The sequence below is a fragment of the Diabrotica undecimpunctata genome, chromosome 4 (assembly GCF_040954645.1).
Source record: "Diabrotica undecimpunctata isolate CICGRU chromosome 4, icDiaUnde3, whole genome shotgun sequence".
NCBI lineage: Eukaryota > Metazoa > Arthropoda > Insecta > Coleoptera > Chrysomelidae > Diabrotica > Diabrotica undecimpunctata.
The window spans coordinates 93,946,367-93,968,485 of NC_092806.1; the positions used below are offsets into that span (position 1 = coordinate 93,946,367).

Genomic DNA, 22,119 nt, shown 5'->3' on the forward strand with positions numbered 1-22,119 from the left:
AAATAATTTGTTGTATTTTATAGTTTCTTCGAGACAAGTATAAGAGAGAAGTTTGATTTTGTGGTAAAGGTATTTGTTCTTGAGCCAGAGTGTGCATCAAATATTTAATGCATCATCATTATGCTTGCATCCAAACAGCCAATGATTAATATCATCAGCATAACCATTGCAATCACAAATTTCTGATTCGGATAGATTTAGTCTATAGAGGTATGTCTTGACAGTAGCATGGTTAAAGAGACATCTAACAAACATGGAATAAATATTTCTATTGGGGTAACTTCTTACGGCAAACGGCTCAGTAAGTACAACTAGATGAATTTTTGTATAAAGATTATTGCTTCGATTACAGAAAGCATACCATTCAATTTCCCAGTTTTGTTTTAGACTTTTCTTGCAAGTGGCTGTCAAATCGCTTCTATCTATCCAAGTTATTTCTGATTCTTTTAAGATTGCCTCTTTAGCATAAAAATCTGCTTTGAGGTTACCGGAAATACCAAAGTGTCCCTTTACCTATATTTTTATATACTTAAATGTTTAAGTTAGTTTTCTAAAGCTAATAACGCAGACATTGAATCTGACATAATTACAACTTGGTGGTTAGAAACTTTTTTGTTGACAGCCCATTCTAGAGCTTTATGAATTGCGAACATTTCTGCAGAGTATATAGAGCATTGTTTATCTAACTTTAACATTAGGGTTTCTTTGTGATCCGGAATATATACAGCACAACCGACTCCCAATCTTGATTTAGAACCATCCGTGAACATTCTGCATGGATATTAAGGTTCGCTATCTGATGCTGAAAATCAACTGGATTATTATAGTCAAAATTGGGAAACCAAACATTGACTTTGGCATAAGAAACATTGAAATTTGATTAAAAGAAAGTTAAGTCACACGGAGTGTTTAGACGCTGAGAAACGTTAGGATATGCCACTGCCAGAATAGGAAAATTCCTGTTATGCCACCATTTGTCGACTAGATTAGAAACAGAAATATCACATATTTTTTGAAGTAGCTCATTTTGATTGTAAGACTGGCATTTGAGAATAAATTTTTCAGCTAAAAATAGTCGTCTTAAATGTAAGGGAGGTTTCATAGATTCGGCTAGAAGATTCTCTGTAGGTCTAGATTTGAGCGCACCTAGAACTATTCGCAGAACCTTTTACTGAAGACGGTCTAGTTTTTTAAGACGCCTGTTTGTGGCAGATCCGTATAGAAAGCTTTCATAGTCGAGAATGGATCTGGTGTACGCACGATAAAACATTAAGTTAATCTTAGGGTCGGCACCCCATCGATAGCGATTAACTACTTTGAGAATATTTAAACTTTTCTCACATTTCATTAAGCACTTGTTAATGTGTTCCTCCTTTTCCAAAGCTTTGAGGGTGAAGTTTGACTACTAAGTGAGAAACAAAATCGAGCCCAACTAGATTTGGCTTTTGAGCGGAAAGTGCGTTTACAAATAGCTTCATTCCTCTTATATTCAATAAAGTTTGAAAGGGTAAGATTGGATTTATACATTTTAAAAGAATTTTTCCTCGCATTCGAAACAGTGAGACATTCATCATCCCACTATGGTGGCGTTTTGAAAGATTTGCCTGAATGTTTGAGAATTTTAAAATATTTGTTGGCTGCAGTAGTAATAGAATCTAATAGGAAGAATATCATTTCATTGGTGTTGTTTTGTATTTGATTCGTATCTGAAGATGCTCTCTACAGAATCTCTAAATTTTTCCCAGTTTGCATAAGACATCGACCACTTAATTGAAGGTGTAAAAATTGTGTTTTCAAATTTCATATCCTGCACAGAAAGTCTAATGGGAAAGTGATCGGATCCATAGGTATCTGGAAGAACGGTCCAGTCAAAGGCTGAACATAAACTAGAGCTTATAATGGTAAGATCTACAACCGATTTGATATGTCCTGGAAGAGTAACTCTAGTAGCCGATCCGTCATTTACAACAACTAGATTAGGAAATACATCTAAGTATATAAATACATCTAAAGCTAAGGCTTCTACTAGTATATTACCATCGACGGAACATAAATTGGATCCCCATAATCCATGGTGAGCATTAAAATCTCCGGTAATAATACAATTATTGTTAATTTGAGAAAAAAAGACTAACGTAATCTTGCGTTGTTACTCTAACTTTTGCCGGACGGTACACACTCAGAATAGAATAAATTTTTTGGTCAATATTAATATTTACACCACAAACTTCGAGGTTCGAATTGAAATTGTTAACGAATGAAATGGGCTCATAAATAATGTTATTTGCTAAAATTATGGCAACTCCTCCATATCTCTTACTTCTACTTTTATTAAGTACATTAAAATTATTGAAGCAAACAGTATCAGATGGTTTGGACCATGTTTCTGATAAAAGAGCTATATTATTTATTTAGCGTATGGACTTTCACAGTACGATAAATATACAAATACAATAATATTTACATATATATTAAATATATTATTTAAACACTAAAGATGACAGAATGAATGACACTAAATATTAATGTCCAATTTACATAGCCATTCAATTGCTTCTGGGGAACATTCCGCAAAGTCCTGGAGGTTTCCACGGTAGGCACGATTCAAGCAGTCTGAAACACAATAGCTTATGGTCTGTCTAGATTGTCCGCAATCGCACTGTGGACTTTCTGCACGACCCCACCTGAACAGCGAATCAGCACATTTACCATATCCGGTACGTATACGATTAAGCCTTGCCCAAGTGGATCGGGGCAGATTTGATCCGATGAAAAAAATGGGGTGTAATGATAGATCGCCTCCACGTGGTGCACTCTGGGTAACGCTAAATGGTCTATCAATTTTTGGACGCCAAACTAGCCGCTGAGCTCTCCTGGCAAATAGTACGATAAAGAAAAATAAAAACAGGAAAGAGCTATATGAAAACGTTCTTCAAAAAGTAATTGATTTAAAGAATATTTGTTTGCATTTAGCGAACGAATATTCCATTGAATAATTTTAATGCTTTTAGAAGCCATTAAAGTTATGTAAAAATGTTACCTATAATTTTTTCTTTTTTTGGGGTGACTAACTGTAGGGGAGGATATATGCTTGTTATTATTTTTGTAAGCAGTGCTAGAATTCGAAGGTTTAGAAGAAGAACTTTTTAATGGAGGGAAGTCGGTGTCACATGTAGTTAAGGGTGCAAATTTGTTTTTTTGAACTAAACTGGAATAACTTGGATTTTAAATAGCTTTTTCAGCTTCTTTAAACGAAATCTTTAAATTAGCCATAGCTTCTTTAGTTTTCTTTTGTTTTAAGTATTCGGGGCATTCTTTAAAAATTGACCCGTGGTTATTATTTTTACAATAAATGCAACATTTATCGGGGCAACCAATTTTACCTTCATTACCGCATTTTTTACATCCGCATTTTTTTTGACTTACATTGGGTTGTTGAATGACCATATCGAAGACCATTAAAACATTGCATAACCGGGCTAACATTTATTTCAACCAGACATCTAACTTTATTGATGTAAATATACTGGGGAATTAATTTACCCTCAAAGCTAACAATTACCATTTGTCTAGGAACACTTTCGGATATACCATTATTTTAAACTAATCTAGTCATTCTATAAACTTTTTTAATAGGAATATTAGACTTAATAGTGTTAAGTAGTACATTCTCACTTAGAGTAGTATCCACTTCACGAACTAGACATTTTTTTTCTGTTAAATAATTTGGAATATATGCTATTAGATTATTTTTCTCAAAAAAATCTTCAGTAACTAACTTATTAGCGACAGAACCTGAATATACTTGGATTTTAATACGGTTTTTACCTACACTAACAATTTCAATAATAATATCTGTACTTCATAGCAGATGGGAATCGAGTAAAAAAACTTTTGAAACTGCTTGAATATACAAATTTTCCCGAGGAACTCTAAACGCGTCCAAACACTTTGACAGTTATTTGACAGTTTGAATATTGTTTGTAATGTAATCCTTATGATTAAAAAAAAATCTACTGTTACGTCCACGTAAAAATGACCTTCGAGAGAAACTAATGTTCCGCTTCCTGTAGTGAAGTCACTCCGTTGTTTGTAGAATGCCACGTCATGTAGCGTCGTTAAGTTAGGTTATGACAGTGTAGTTACCTTAGTTTAACGTATTTATAGTGCCTTAAAATGGTTAAAACAGTATTAAGTGGTATTGTGGATAGCAAAATTCACTATCTTAAATTAGAAGAGAAAAACCAAGATCAATTTGTGACTAAATTTCAGTGCAAGTCAACAATAGGAACAAATTATCAGGAAAAATATATCAACTAATAAAGACTTTTTTCGTTACACAAACACTAACTGGATAGTAAGCAAAGTGTTGAATAACTGTGTTCGTTATGAATTTCGTAAACTATATATGTCATCTATCAATAAAAAAAAATAAACGTGTAATTTAAAAAGGGCTGTACAAGAAATTATGGGTGCTCGGCAGATATAAAATATAAAATCTCAAAAAATCTCTGAGGTTACTTTGAGAAGATCTAACTTATTAAAACAAGGTTTAAACACAGAGATCAATATAAATTATGAACATTCTCATTGAATTCAGGTTGCTGAAATGACAGCTTCTGTAGCCTCTCAAATTAATATGAATTATCTTTATCTGAGAATTGTAATGGTGACATTCATGTGCTTCTGGCGAATTGGCAAGTTAACCCAACCGACAAACCAGTAACCTACTTTTATCAACAATGGAGGAGAATGAAAAATACCGAGGAAGGGATGATCAAAATGTTACGGAAAGAATTAAGAATAAAGTTGAAGAGTTACAAAAACAGGATATCCAGTTATGTCTTAACGAAAATCCATTTATTGTTGTTCTGATAAGGTAAGTTATAAAAAGAGCTTTTCATGCGGGTCCTGAAGATGAGATGATCTTCATTGACACTAGTTGTTTTTGTGATCAAAGTAGCACCTCTGTAACTTGTATTTTTGCAGCAACAAAAATAGGAGCATAGGTAGCTGTTATAACGTATACAAATAAATCAGAATATAATTATTTACTAATAATTACAAAGAAATGCTTAGAAGTCACATGTGATAAAGTGTTTGAGCCACAAATTATTATGACTGAAGATGACTCTGCAGAAAGAAATGCATTGAAAGTAATATTTCCAAAGGCTCGCTTGCTTTTGTGTATATTTCATGTTACATAAGCTTTGTGGCGCTGGCTATGTGACTGAAATAACAAGATTCGGAAAGATGACCTAAAGACATTAATGACGTTATTCCGCCATGTTTTATTTGCTAAAACTACTACAGATTAAGAGAGCTTTATGTTTTCATTAAATAACCAAACTCTAAACAAATACAATAATGCGAAAGCTTATTTAGAATTAATTTGGGGCCGTCTAGAAGAATGGTGTTTACCTTTTCATAGTGACGGTTTGGGGCAGGGGCAATACTACAAATAATTATTGTAAAGCTTCCGTCATTTTCAAGGGCATTATATTGCAAAGATTTAAAATATCTATTTAACATGTGTACACTTATTAATTTTATCACAGAAATTTAAAAAATATCACAAATATAGACTTTTAAAATTTGCTAACGTAAGAGGACGACATTTAACTAGCTTATAATAAGTTTTTTCGAAGACATCGAAAAAGTAACACAAATCAGTAATTTAACTTATAACGAATTTAACTTATTATAATTCTCACGAACTGAATATTGAAACGACGACAACTATCATCCTGAAAAAAGTAACTAATCGTGTTACCAAGAAAATAAGATTATTGTTCAATCACATCAATCTTTAACTAACATTTCGTTTGATTTGCCAATTACCAAAGCACTCAATCAAGAATTGATTGCAACGCAACGCAACTATTGATAGAGTGCAAGCCGAATTTATAAGACTTTCGAATATATTAAAAAAAGATCAATGTCTTTCGAATATCAAAGTGCTGAAAAAATTTGTAACATTGAAAAAAATGCAAACTCCGTAACAAACAGTATGTATGTTTTTTCACACAACTCGATTTGCCAGGAACCGAAAAATTCGAGTAGGTACAACTTACAGATATAGTTCGAAGAAAGGATATTGGACTAACAGGTCAGAATCGTATACAGTCTGAAAGATCAACCACTATGGAAAAAAAAAGAAAAAGAAGAAACCTCACATTAGTCTAAGCATAAAAAAACGAGTCTAGTGCAAAAAACACTAACTTTTGATAATGATTTAATAAGCATTTGCATAAAGATTTGAAATATAAATCTTATTCTCGGATTTTAACAACTGTATATTAAAATAAGTTATATATTTGCCTTGTTTAAAAGAGTATTTGTGGGAGTTTAGAAATCTGTTAAATATAGTTGCAACAAACATGAAGTAAGCGCTCACCTAAAAAAATGTAAATATAAGTAAATTTTACAAATAGGCTTCAATTTAAAAAAGGAATATTTAAAAGTTATTTTGTTATTGCTGCTTTGTATCTCCGTTAAATCAGAAGAATAAAAATATATGTTACACCTACAAGGGCAATACAAAATTTTCCAAAATACAATATTAATTTGAATAGCAGGCCATGACTTCGTATTTCGGCCTAACGTTTTATTCTAAACAACTTTTTTTAATAACATTTTGCTACAATTTTCAAAATAAGCAGACTTTATTCTTGAGTGTCATATTTTTTGACATGCCCTGTATGCTATTTGACTTAAAGCCATTCTAAGTGCATCTAAAATGTTTATAGAACATGCACTAACTTTTGTCTGAATTTAAATTTCGATTTAGAAAAAAATAATAAACAAAATGCCATGTATTGTTCACTTGATGGACCACACTGTACTTATAATAATATATACACGTACATTAGTATGTATTCATTTGTTTTTAATCATATCCAAATATATATTCATTTTAATTTTTAAAATATAAGTAAATTTTATGATATAATAATAAATCCACTTAATTCACACTTGTATGAAATGGAAGCGTGAGTATTAAGAAACATGACGTTTTTAAAATGCGGTGTCTGCGCAGAATGCTTAAAATATCATGGAAGGACAATTCACAAATGAGGATTAATAAGAAGAGTAAGTCTCCGGGATAGGGAACTTATTAATTATGTAAAAAGTAAAAATACTGCATCTAAAACGTAAAAATATGTCATGGTTGCGTAATATTCGAGAATGGACATAAGAAGAAGAATTGATATCACCCTCAATCGTAAAACACAATTTTTCAAAGAGAACAAACACTTCAAAATTTATGATGCATGTATTGCGAATGCGTGAGTGCGAATAGTGTGTAGCCTATTTCCAAAATAAAATATTAATAATAGTACTTTGCCCCTTTAACTTTTCTACGAATTTGTTTTTTTCAGATTTTGCTTACTATCCTTTCGCTGACTAAGAGATATTTCTCTTGTTATATTATAAAAAAAATAATAAAAAAATAATTTATTTTTTAGATCAAAATCAAATCAAAAGAGCTTTGGAGGTTATAAAAGTTTTTGGATATATCACTTTTATTTATTAGTCTAATAGCATCATTAATAGAAACTAGAAAGAGTAGAGGTCCTAGATGGGCACCTTGAGGTACTCCAGAGCTTAAAAAGTATTCAGTTAGAGTAAAGCCCTTCAGTTTGACCGGTCTTGCCTATAACTTTTCAAACAGTAAAGAAGTTCACCGCAAACACCAAAAAATTCCAACTTATGCAATAAACCTTAATTATCTATGCTGTCGAATACTTTAGACTAGTCAGTAAACATGAAGTAAACATGAAGTGAACGTATTTATAATGTAATCATCGTAAACTAGTAGACTGGTTAGAAGTCGAACGACCAGGCAAAAAAGCATGCTGACCAGTATTAAGCTGATTCTTCAGACTAACTACCAAAATTAGTCACTAAAGTCTCGAAAATTAGTAATAACAGAAAGAATTGTAATGCAACGATAATTAGAAATCAATGATTTATCACCAGATTTATGCATGGGCTTAACATAGGCTCTCTTAGGTTGGAAAGTGAACTCGGTCAGAGATTTATTAAAAATAAGCCACAGATATCTACGTGCAAGTTAGATAATCTATCTTGACCATGACCTTTATTGTATTAAGACTGTAATCGGGAAAGCTAGAATGTCACAAATTTTAATAGTTAAAGAGTGTATATGGCTGTGACTGATATCCGATCTATGACTTAACTCTTCTAGGAAGGAAAAAGTAGGATTGTCAACAATGATAAAGCAGTAAGCAAAAGCATTAACAATTGACTGCGACTGACAACTTCTCACGACTCTTCAAAAACAGAATCATTCAACTCCATACAACATGAAAATCAAAATTATTTCTCTAACAACTAACAAATTCCAAAAAGATTTTATATTGTCATTTAGCGATTCCTCAGTATTTTTTATAAAAGACATGAAACAGTCTCTACTTCTTTGCTTACATAAAGATCGCAACCTATATGATTCATAAAAATCGCTGACGCAACTTGTTCTTTTGTACCGTACATGACAAGCTTTCTTTAAAGCGATAAAATGCATCAATTCTCTATCGAACCATTTAGAGAATATCTTATTTTTATTGGTAATCAGATCCTAGGTTAGGCCATGGAGTTGGGGTGTCTAAAATTAAATGACGTGTACCCTACCCTCCATTCTATGACATGCTGGAGGAGCCATAGAGTCTGTAGTCAACACTTCGAAGTACGAACGGGAACACAAAACAGGAAATCATGAGTCTTCAGATTGTTTTTCTGAAGTATATATGCTTTGACATCCAGAGCTAACACCTAGAGAAACATTACTAAAATGCAAAAATCTCATCCTTTCTACTCCTTTAAAATCAGCATTGGCGTCGGAACCAACCATGTTGGCATGTCCATTATTTAATCTAGATGAATTTTTTGAGAAGCTGAAATTATTGTTTATGTTGCTAACAGGTCCAGTATTAGAAAAACAGAGATTTTGTGTAACATTATTTCCAACAATAGCTGTAGGAGGTCCGTTAGTAGCAGGGCTTTTTACATTGTCTTTTTGAATATTTACTCTAGATAGATCTGTACCTCCAGTTTTGACCAAGTTATTATGATGGTAAGTTGTTAAGCCACTAGTGGCATAAATGGTTCTTTCTTTAACATGAGGAAAATTAGTAAGCATATGGATTAGCTGAAAATTGCTCTTAAATTTCTGAAAATGTTGTTCAATTTCTCTTAATGAACACCACAAAAAGAATCACGCAGTGCAGCAATTTCACCTTTAGTAGAAGAATCAACCTCAGCTTTTAACTTCTCAAAATATTTCTTAAACGAATTATCAACAATATATTCCACATTAGCATTACGTAGGAATTTTGTTCCATGAGTTTCGAGGATGAACGTAAAAATGTTAACAGGGTATGACTCTTACAACTTATATATGTTTGAACTTGTTTGAACCTATATACTTTGAGCTAACATGTTTGGTGACATTTGCCGGTCTAAAGGACGTAAAATATTTAATATCTCTTTGAAAAAAAAAATAAAGTTTTTCTATTTTTGGTACTTAGCCCCTTATTGAATTCTACTTCAAATGGTTCTTCAGTTTCATGTACAATATCCTAAATTTATTAAAAATTTTTTAAATTTATACTTTGTTATGTTGCTAGTCTGACATTATAGCATTGTCATAATGCATTAATTTTATTCAGGATTTAAGATAAGTACACCGTTAGTAGGCACCTAGGGCTAATTTATTATTTTTATTATGCCATAATTTTTATTTTAAACGTATCTATATGTTAGTGTGAAACTGACAAGTTAGTGTTTTATTATTTATGGGTTATTTATGTGTACTTAATATTTAGTTAGTAGCTTTTAACAAAAAATATTGTACTTTGACTTCTAGAAAATATTTCAATATTATTTTAATAACACACTTAGTGTATAAGATTGGCTAATTAAACTGTTTATGAGTTTCACGGAAACATAATGTTTTATATTCATTCAAGGAAATTCTTAATTACAAGAGGACAATCAAATTTATTCCGATTTGGATATTTTTAATTTATGCATACCTACATGCAAACTTTTGGGTTAAAATTAAAAAAATAATTATATGATTAATAAAATGATTTTATCTGATTGATACGTTTATGTAATCCCTTTCAAAGTCTAACTGTAATTATATTAGATATGAAAATAACGATGTTTACAAAGCCATAGGTAACAATAAGTGTGTGCATATTATCATAATGCACAAAAAATAAGAATCTACAAAATATATGGTTGTAGACATATTGCTGGAAACAAAAGCAGCAAACAAAATACAGCTCAAGACATAAAAATACAAGATGATAAAAAAACGAAATGAAAAAAAAATGAAAAAAAAGTACAAAACGGGCATATTTTGAAGGAGAATAGAAAACGAGTGTATAAATCATTGTGTAAAAACTAATAGCCCTCTACAAAAATCTAATTCACTTGACCTTTTCATTTCCGTAATAGTCAAAGAAATCATCAGCCTTCCCAATATTTTTAGTCCTGACGGAATGATTATCGCTTTCTTCTTATAGCTCTTCTGATTCGTTTATTGCGGTGAGTCACTTTGCATTCTTCTCTTTTCATATTGTTTCAAGAGTTGATGACTTGGCTCAATGTTTCTCAAGTCTTTATTTTTACATAGTTCATCTCATTCATCCCATAGTTTTTCTCTCTTTCTCAAGTTTTCGGTTGGAGCGAGTAATCAACTATAAATTTTTAGTGTATGCTATAATTTGTTTTAATTTATTAAAGATGCTTTTCCTATTGTATAAACTGGAATCCCTCACAGTCTGTTTCATTGCCATGAAGCACTACCTTAAAAAAGGTAATGCCAGAGCAACTCTCTATCGTAACCCCACACATATTTCAAAGGCCTCGTGTATTTGTACTTAATATATTGATTTATTCATTGTCGCTTCATTTGTCATATTATTTAGTCATTTAAAACCTACTAAGAGGTGAAAAGTATCAATAATGAATTGACTAGTTTGTTCTGATATTTTACGTAGAATAAAGATCTAGTCTATTGTAAATCTAAATGGGGTAAAACCACTTTGGTATTTCTTAAAAAACTCTTCCACGTATTAACACAGACGACTTTAAAAAATGTTAAGAGAATATCTACTAACAACAAATCTTATTTTTTATTTTGTGGTAGCGGTGGGGTGTAAAGCTAGTTCGTGTCCGTAGTAGAATACTGCACGTACACCATGGATAATCTAAAATCTAAATGGACTAATACGAGAGGCGCCAGATAGCATATAGAAGACATAAACAGAGTAAAATGCCAAATTCTGCGCAGATTATTAAATATTGACCTAGTAGCAATACAAGAAACACATACAGAAAATACAGAAAACGAAGTCCAATTTAGAGGAAAAATCCCAAGTTCTAATCTACTAGATGTTACCTACGATAAAGCCTACGGTGTAGCAGAATATGTACGTACAAAATAGAAAATGAAGTCTTAATTTCCACTTCTACCGATATCACAATAGCTAATATTTACAATCCCCCTGCTTTCACCTGGCCGTACATGTCCTTACTCTCTACAAATACCCAACCATATAGGTAAGGGATTTTAAAAGTCACCATGAGATGTGAAAATATTTTTGTCATTTGACAATGACAAAAATGGCTCGTTTCTTTTGGAGTGGTCAGAAGAACCTGTTATCAACTTCCTAGTTGACGCAAAGTATAGAGGCACTTTCAAATCTGCAGCGTGGAGGAGGAAGTATAACTTCAATCTTTGTTATATTTTCTTATCCCTGGCAAGGCTAACCTCTATCAAGAAAGGTCATGTACGATTTCCCTTATAGCCAGCATTACCCTATTCTGATTAAAATCGGTATTAGCATTTTACTTATAAGATCATTTCTACGTCCAAGATGGAACTTCAGGTACCAGCTAACTGGCCTAATTTCTCTAGTAATCTTAATAAAAATGTTTAAGTTGGATCTAAGCCAAAAGCGTAAACTTCTCCTCACTCCTTGAGCCCTTGTCAGGGCGTGGTGTCACTAAATATTGTTATCTTAGTGTCTCCATTGGCTGCGATCCTGTGCCAGATGGAAGGATTCATATAGAGATTTTCCCATCAGAGTCTTTATTTGACCTGCCCGTCGTATTGGAGATCTTCTTCTTGGTCTTCGGCCTTCTACCTTTCATTCTAATACTAATAGTTCTATGATACCCGTTCTTCTGGCTAGGTGGTTAAAGTAATTTAGGTAGTTCAGTTTACTTTTTTTAATAGCTTGTCTTTTATATGAAGCTCTTCCAAAATTGACAGGTTGGTTTTGTGCTCTGACCAGGACACGCGTAGATTTCTTCTGTAGGCCCACATTTCGAAGGCTTCGATCTTACTTCTATCCATTTTTTGAGAGTCCATATTTCAGCTGGGTATGTAGCAATGAGAAAAAAAGAGAATTAACCAACCTGGGCTTAGTATTACTTTTTATTTGTTGCTCTTTCTACCTATCTACTATCATTATTTTTTTAGAGTAAAGTATGAGAGGCTATATTCCTGGATGGTCTGAGGAGAGGAGACCGAAACTGTATGAAAAAATCTGTGAAGACTGAAAGCAGGAAATTACATACAAATTACTCCACAGCATTGATATAGCTAGGCGCGAGAAATGGAATAAGACAGATATTAAAAGCTTAGATAAGTCCAACCACTGCTGCGAAAACTAGGAGGTGGTATCTCACCTAACCGCAAAACCAATCTAACACCAAACTAAGTGGTGTCCTACATAATGTCTACCTCAAGAGCACCCCAAAACCGCTAACATACAATTAAAGTTAAAAAATAAAGAATTTAAAATCCACTTATCCACTTAAAACCGAGTTTTTCAACCCAATCAGCTGAAGGGAAATCACAGAAGCGCACAATGAAATGAAATCGGGAAAAGCCCTGGCTTTGATGGCATTCATGCTGAGTTCTTCTCAAAAATTCTTCAGACGGAAAATGTTCCCATCGATCTCTTCTTTAACTGCCGTCTACCAATCGAAGGCTGGATATCATCATCACTATCTTTACTCGATATACTGCTGCTCTTTTATTAAACTGCAGCTAAACCAGCCCTTTATATTTTTTAATCATAACACTCCCCTTCCTCCTGTACTCCTTCCTCCTCTTATCTTTTCCTGTATCTTAGCAGTTCATATCGCTGTCTCCTCATTACGTGTCACAGAAATTGTAACTTTCCTATTTTTATTGTATTTTTTATTTCGTGTCCTTTGCCCATTTCTCGCAATACTTCCGTGTTTATTTTCTTCTGTGTTCATGCTATTTTGAACATCCTTCTGTAACATCACATTTCAAATGACTGTAGCTTATATGTGTGTTCTTGTGTTCTTCCCATTAACTAAAATGAGCCATTTAAAACCAGAAAAAACTAACGATTTACCAAAAAATTACTATCCACTTGCACTTCTAAGTATGGTCTACAGACTTTTTGAAATAATGCTATGTAATAGAAATAGCCAAGAAATACTCCAACATATAGGTGGAATAAGCAGGATTTCGACCAAACCGCACAGCTTCACAGTCCAAGTCCAGACTGGCTCTGCAGAAACAGGCTTTCAAAAACAGGTAAAGATATTTAATGTTTTCATTAATGCGAATGATACCATGCTGAAATATCAGTAATGTCAGTAATGCTATGCTTTGCAACAGATCTTTCCAAGTCATCGTGGGCGATAAATGAAACTGAACTACTCTTTAGCTTTTATATAGCAGACATGCCTTAAACACTTTAAACCATATTCAAAGAAGTTCGGATATGCAGACGACTGGGCGCTTGCTACGAGCCATAAAGAATTAAAAACTACTGAGAAAATATTAACAAACGACCTGGTTACCTCGGAAGATATTTTTAGCGCCGGAGATTGCAACCCAATGTCGCCATGGCGAAAGTATCTTGCTTTCACTTAAATAACAGACTGGACGACTAATAATTAAAAATCCACGTTGAAGAGAGACTCCTCAGCCATACTAAACACCCAAAATACCTAGATGTGACACTTGAAAAAACGCTAAGCTTTAAAGAACATCTCACGAAGACGACTGCAAACCTTAAAACACGAAACAATATTCTGCAAAAGTTATGCGGTACCACATAAGGTTCCTCAGGGACTACACTTAGATCTACATTACTAGGACTCGTGCATCCCGTTGCGGAGTACTATGCACTTATGTGGCTTAACAGTTGGCATACCAAACGTGTTAACTAAACTAGGCTTTGCATATTATATCAGGCACAATCAAGGCCATACCAAGAGCTGGCTACCAGCACTGGGCTACATAGTCTGCTGTATAAAAAAAATAACGCCGATCCTGTGTTCCGCTTCCACGTTGGTATCACCGGCAGAGACAATAGTAGGGTGTCAAGTCTCAAGAAACAACCCTCTAGACTTTGTAAGAATTCTAACGAAAAGGTTCGAGATAACCGACCATTAGCGAGAAGAATTGGAGAAGAATGCACCGTCTGCCATCCGGAATATGCTATAAATTACAAGAAAGTCATAGGATTTCGACCAACCAAGACGAAACAGAATAAGAACAAATTGTGGCAAGTTGTTCGACTCATCACTTTTTATGTAAGGAAAAATACAGTTTTCAAATTGCGATTGCGGTGCTGCAAGACAAACGGTTAAACATCTAATGGAGGAATGCCCGATCAGATCCTATAGTGGTAATTCGTCCGATTTTAAGTTGCGACCAAAGAGTCAATAAAACATATTTGTAAATTTTTGTTTTGTAAAAATTAATAATTATTATTTACTGTTTGTAATGTATTGTTCTCTTCGTGTATAGACAAAACTCAACTGTGATGTAATACGCTTAATTAATAAATACATTAATGTTGTGATAATCCCATTAAACTATTCATTTTGCTTGATTTTTGTTCCAGACTTTGACAATTATTCTATAGATTTGATCTATAAGGATAATATTTCCGTATTCGAAGACGTCTGCAAACATTTCGTCGATTCCTATAATCTAGAGATGTTTAATCACTGACTGATTTCGATCACTGACGGAGATTCTATTGAGAGGCTATTTTATATTCACTCCCTTTAAGGATTACACGAAGACCACATAAGTGCTTTATTACTATATTATTTACAATGCAGATAGTTAAAATTTTTAACTATATATATATAATATATATATATATATATATATATATATATATATATATATATATATATATATATATATATATATATATATATATATATATATATATATATATGTCTGTATACTACTCAAAAAATACCTAAGGAATGCCTGAAGTTTGTTTTTGTGTTACTTTCGAAGAAACAGTGGACAAAAAGACACCACAACCCAGTTTGGCTTTCAGAATGCACTTTGTATTATGTCAGGCACTTTTGCATAACACACTTCCCCAAAAGTGTCGCGACTAACATAATTTATGTAGTTTGCATCTATTACGAAAAATATATTGATAGGATACAGCACGGAATGCATTTCAACATATTAAGAACCAAGAGCATTGATGGTAGAGACTTGCCAATGGAAGACTAATTAAGAATGTTACATTCAACAGGCGTCAGACATGGATACATTCTATTCTCGCTATTATTCAATATCTATTCGAATATAACTTTAAAACAGGTTTTGCAAGATAAAGAGATTAAACTGAAAATCAATGATGAACTAATTTATACTATTCCATTTGCTGACGACCCTGTCATTTTGTGCGATATTATCTAGGGACTTCAAGAGTTGAAAATAAATGTCGGTAAGACAAAATTTATGATATTCAGCCGTTCATGACCTCCTACAGATAAATGAACAAAAACATTAAGATAGTTACCCAACTTAAATCTCGGATGCCACATTACAGAACAACTAGACTCAAGTAAAGAGATCAGGTGCAGAATTAAAGCAGTTCACTCAACGTTTTTGAAAATGAAATTATTCAGTAATCACAATTTAAACCTTAAATTGCGTTATAGAAATTTTATATTTGGTCTGTGTTATACCACACCAAGACCTGGACTCTGACGATCTATCGCCTATAAGCGTTCGAGAAGTGATTGCATAGGAGAATTCTCCGGATACCTTGGAGAGCTATGCACATAAACTAAGCCATATTAAATAGAGCAAAGGCCGTTGGTAAATTATGTTAACCTATAAAGATAAGAAAAATATGGGGGAAAACTGGGGCATGGTCAGCTTATAATGAAAGATAAAATATAAGATATGAGACCAAACAACAAACAAGATGACATTAAATAAGAAATGCAGGAATATCTGAAGAACAACATATTAAGTTAGACGTAGTTAATGCTGTTAAAAAAGAAATAAACGATTTAGAAAACATTGGGAGAGAAATATTAAATCAATACATGCCACCGAAAATGATAAAAAAAAAAACAAAAACCATGGATAATCGTACCAATATATTACAGATAATGGATAGATAATCCAAGGGGGAAAACTACGCCTCATATCAGCATCTAGGTAGAGACAGATAAGAAAAGCTCGCAGAGAAGCTAAAATCGTGAATTCTAGAAACTAAAATTAGAAGAAAAACACGATTCGTTTAACTTTCACAAAAAGATCAAAGAAGCAGCAGGCTAGATAGCAGAGACCACCGTATATTAAACGGTATATATAACGACCAAACTGCAGCTATTAGAGCTGGGGATCATTTAACATACGACATAAAGATAAAAAGAGAAGTGATCAAAAACGATAAAAAAGACGAGGATGTATACTGTCACCATTATTATTCAATATATATTCAGAGCACATTAAAAACCTATTGCTAACTGACATAGACTAGGGAATGGGGAACAACTAAACAACATAAGATACGCTGAAGACACTGTAATTTTTGCTGATAGCCTGAAAAGTCTGCAGACGCTTGTCTCTGGGGTAGCAGAAATAAGTAGCAGGTTTGGGCTGGATTAAACGAACCAAATACATGGTCCTAAACAAAAATAGGATAGCACCGGACCAGTTATCAGTTAACAAACGACCAGTCACAAATCACCAACTTTTGCTATTTAAGTGCGAATTTGAACAAACAATGGGAATATTCGACGGACATTAAAATAAGGATCGAGAAGACAAGATTATCTTTTGTCAAAATAGAACAGTCACCATATAAAATGGACATAAAAGCTACGTATTCTCGGTTCGTCTAGATGGATTAGAGTTATGGACTTTAACTGAAGCGCCACTGAAGAGACTTGAAGCATTTGAAATGTGGTGCTATAGAGGCATGTTGAGGATTTCCTGAATAGACAAAGTTACCCACGAAGAAGTTTTACACAGAATGGGTAAAGAGCGCGAACTGGTCATAATCATCAAACGTCGCAAATTGGAATACCTGGGCCATATATTGGGTAATGAACAACGATACGACCTACTTCGGACCATACTTCAAGGTAAGGTGCATGGAAAAAGAGGTCCAGGAAGAAAAATAATATCCTGACTTCATAGCATACGAAAATGGTTTGTTGACCACTACCGGACTTTTTAGGGTACCAGTCAACAAAGTCAAAATAGCTATGTTAGTGTTCAACATCTGTTACGAGAGGTACCAAAACAAAAAGAGAAACAATTATCACATAAAGTACTAATACATTATATTAGGATATAATAACATTATATAAACAACAAGGCTTAATATCACTCCGAGAAGAAAGAATTTGCGATAAATATAGGCAAAAAATTATACAGCTTCAAATATATGAAAAATCAGTTCACCACAATTTAAAAAATTGAATAAAAACATAGAAATACCAGACATTCTACTGGTGAAACTACTAGAATGATCAACAGATACAAGACAAATAATATAATACCAAAGAATAAAAATAATTGGGCAATTTACAAATGTAAAGGACAATAAAACATAATGATACAGAAAAGTGTAAAAGTATTAAATTAATATAACAGAATTTAGAAAAGCCATTATAATCAAATTTCTTAGAAATTTTAGACCTATATAAGCCTCGATTTTGGTAAAAATAAAATTAGATGCTCAATTATACTTATCCATTAATAATAAAAGAGGCTGTGTTACGAAAAATATGAACTTAAGATTATTTTTTAAAAGTAGGAAATTAATATAACAGAATTTAGAAAAGCCATTATAATCAAATTTCTTAGAAATTTTAGACCTATATAAGCCTCGATTTTGGTAAAAATAAAATTAGATGCTCAATTATACTTATCCATTAATAATAAAAGAGGCTGTGTTACGAAAAACATGAACTTAAGATTATTTTTTAAGTTCGTCCGAAAATTTACACGATTCGTAATAAAATTATAAAATATATAAACTTACATCTTTTACGACAAAGTTCACTAAGGTTTGAAAACTAACGAAGCCAACCAAAATTGTACCGACGACCATAACGGCCCCGCCGATGATAAGTTTAAGTGATAACTCCATTTTTCTTTAAGTTGTTTAAAGACCACACGTCACTCAGTCTAGATGCGACCTCCAGAAAAACAAATACATGAAAATTGAATGATATCGAGTTAGCGAGCTTTAGATATTTTTATTGAATTATAAATATGGTGGGGATTCCAGAGAAGGATTCAAGGGATTGATAGGGGTTTAAATAAATATAATAAATGATATTAAAAGTACATACATTAGAAATATTTTTACAAAAAATATAAATAATTGTTAAACAAAAATAATAAAGTTAAATTTAAAAGTAGAAAAGGTTTTACTTCTTTTAGTAGTATATATAGTAGTAAATGATATTATTATTTTAAAGCCAGGATATTTTGTTACATAAAACTTATGATAATAATAAACTACTGAGCTGATGACTCTATGTCCGGAAAAGAGTGTGTGCTCGGTCACTCAGCCGCCGATTTGGCAAAATAAATTTTGTTCTCCTCGCCGGCTGAGCACCCGAGAGGGGTCCGGCCACCAAGCCCATGCATGCCGCACATGACCTCAGTGCTCGGATTTCGCGAGTAGATCTTTCATTTCGATCTGCCTTAAGGGCCTAGTCCGCGGAGCGGTATATAGAATTCTATATTTGCTATATAAGGTAAATTTACGTTAAACGGTTTAATGAAAAGTATGAATGTATCAATATGAATTTACGTTATTTAATCAGAAAACACATTTTTTTTTTTTTTGTGGACTTCCTTGTGGCGTCGGGACTATAAAATGCCTGGGCAACAATTCTTTCCTTTTTTCCTTAATCCTATTTGTGTGCGTGTATTGGGGTGTGCATTCCCAAGTGTATAATGCTCTCACACACCCCGGTGTATATTGGACTTATAATTACCTAAAAACCTAAAAACCTAAAAAAGAAAAGCGTACCCTCTCGCCAGAGTTTTTTTTTTTGGTGTGTTTTCTGATTGACTGCATTTCTTTGTTCGTTCTTCTTGCAACCATCTCATTCTTTATTTATTCGTTCGGGTTCTCCCTATATCGAGCTATCTGTTGTTTTGGTCTTCTGTGTACCGTCCTTGTGTTTTCATTGTAGTTAGTCAGCTCTCTTAACATTCTGCTGGGGTGGTTTCTTAGTCCGTTAAAAATTTCATATGCTCTCTCGTCTAGCGTGCGTAGGATTCTTGTTTGTCCTGAGTCTCTATATACATATCTCAAGGGTACGTACCTTGGTATCTTAAGGGCATCTCTGACTATTTGATTTTGAGTAGTCTGTATCTTTTTCCTGTTTGTTTTACAGGTGTGTCCCCACGCAGCGGATGCATATGTTAGGACTGGCAGGATAATACTATTCGCAACCCTGATTTTGGTTTTAAATCGTAGTTTACTTTTCCTTCCAATAAGTGTTGAGAGCTGACTTTTCAACGCTTTGGCTTTGCGTATTTGCTGATTGATGTGCTCAGTGAACGTTAGCTTCTTATCTAGATGTACCCCTAGGTATTTAGCCTGGTTGGTCCAGTCTACTGGGGTGTTTTCGATTGTAATTTCGCGATTTGGTACACTTCTTCTGTGACTAAACATTACAGCCTGTGTTTTATCTGGATTTAGGGCTATTTTCCATTTTATGCACCATCTTTGGAATCTGTTTAGTGCTCTTTGCAGATGATTAGCTGCATGATCCGGGTTTCTCCAGCTAACAGCTATTGCTGTGTCGTCAGCGTAAAGACTCAACAGAGAGCCTGGCTCTTTTGGCGTGTCGGCCGTATAGATGGTGTACAGGTACGGCGACAGCACCGCTCCCTGAGGCACACCCGCCTCCAGGGTCCCGACTTCGGATAGGGTTGCCCCTATTCGAACTCTGAACCTTCTGTTGGCAAGATATGACGCAAGGAGGCATGTCATCGCCTCACTGTAACCAAATTCATTCATTTTATAGATGAGTCCATGGTGCCAGACTTTGTCGAAGGCTTTGCTGACGTCCAGAAAAGCTGTAGCTGTGTACATTTTTTCATTAAATCCTTTGGTGATGAATTCTGTAAGTCGTAGTACCTGTAATTCACAGGAGTGTTCGCTTCTGAACCCGAATTGAGCCTCTGGTATGGTTCCTAGCATTTGTGATTCTTCATTGAGTCTTTTTAGTATAACTCTTTCCGCTATCTTGCTTATAGATGATAATAAGCTGATAGGTCTGTAATTTTGCGGAAATGTGCCGTTTTTACCAGGTTTTGCAATCATTATTACGTGTGCCTCTTTCCATCTATCTGGGAAATATCGTAGTTTTAGCATGTTGTTTATTATGTTAGTGATATAAACAATAGCTTTTGTTGGTAGATTTTTCAGCGCCCTATTTGTGATGTTGTCGGGTCCTGGGGCTTTTTTGGCATTTGTCATTTTTATAATATCCTTTATTTCTTCGGGAGATGTATGTGTAATACCTATTCTGCCCTTTTTCCTTCTAAGTCTTCTCGCTGTTCTTTCTACCTCTTCTTCAAAGTCTATGTCATCGTCGGGGTCTTCGTTGTTTCTACACGCCCTTTCTAGTTCGTCCTTCATGACTTCGGCTTTGTCGATTTCCGTATGGACAATCCCGTTTACTCCGTGTAGGGGAGGTATGGGTTTCTTGTCCTTTCGAAGGATTTTAGATAACTTCCAGAAGGCGGATTTGTTAGGATTTAGCTCATCGATATAGGAGTCCCAGCTTTCATTTCTATGATTTTGAAGTTGTTTTTTCACTTCCCTGTCTAGCTCATTTGCAATCCTTTTGTCTTCTACCATTCTTGTGCGGTAGGCTCTTCTTCTTTTCCGGTTTTTCTCTTTGATTAGGTTTTGAAGTTCTATACTTATATCCCTGAATCTTCCTTTTTGTCTTGTGATTGTTTCGGTTTTGGAGCTGGCATCGATAGCATTGTTTATTGCTTGTTCTAGTTTTATTACACTGTCTTCTAGTTCTGTAATATTATTAATTGTTGGGATGTTACCGATGTTCTCGCTCACAATTCTTCTAAAGTTTGGCCAACTTGTTTTCTTTCTGTTGTGGGGCTGCAAATAGTTCAATTCTGTTGCGCCCAGGGTCAGGACGATTAGGTTATGTGTCGAATCGCCTTCATTTAGAGAGTGTATCTCGTATTGTTGACCCACGTTGTGTAGGATTGCAATGTCGAGATACGTAGGGAGTTCTCCGTGGAAACATGTCGGTTCTGTTGGTCCGATGACATATGTGTTCGGTCTGTTCTCGAGATGGTTGCAGAGATATCTTCCGTTTCGGTTGGTCGTCCTGTCAAACCAATTGGGAGATCTAGCATTTAGGTCTCCAATAATTATAGTTGGCTCTTCTGAGTTCAGTATTAGGCTCAAATCTTCGTTGAAAATCGGATCATGTGGTCTAACGTAAGCTGACACTATTTTTAGTGTTTCGTTGTTGGCCTTAAGTCGAATAATTGTGGCTTCCATTGTCACCAGTCCGTCTGGTGTTGGGATGTGCTCGTGTTTGAGTCCCCTTTTGACTAATATAGCTGTTCCTCCTGATAATGCTCTATGATCCGTTCTATAGATATCATAGCCTGGAAATTTTGTTTTTTTCCTTTCCACTAGTTTGGTTTCTTGAAGGGCTACGATATCGAGCTCTAATCTGTTTATTATTTCATCCAGAAGGTTGATCTTTTTGAATATTCCGCCGGAATTCCATGACCCAATG

The 22,119-nt window shown here is 34.0% G+C and overlaps 1 protein-coding gene across 1 annotated transcript in view; it reads right to left on the minus strand.

Moving 5' to 3' along the window:
* LOC140439785 (sensory neuron membrane protein 1-like) overlaps positions 1-18,523 on the minus strand; it is a 126,854-nt gene extending 108,331 nt beyond the window's left edge. The window contains exon 1 of the mRNA XM_072529924.1: positions 18,354-18,523. Within this exon, the coding sequence (XP_072386025.1) occupies positions 18,354-18,461 (108 nt within the window). The 5' untranslated portion in view covers positions 18,462-18,523. The remainder of the gene's footprint in view (positions 1-18,353) is intronic.
* Between the last annotated feature and the right edge of the window lie 3,596 nt (positions 18,524-22,119).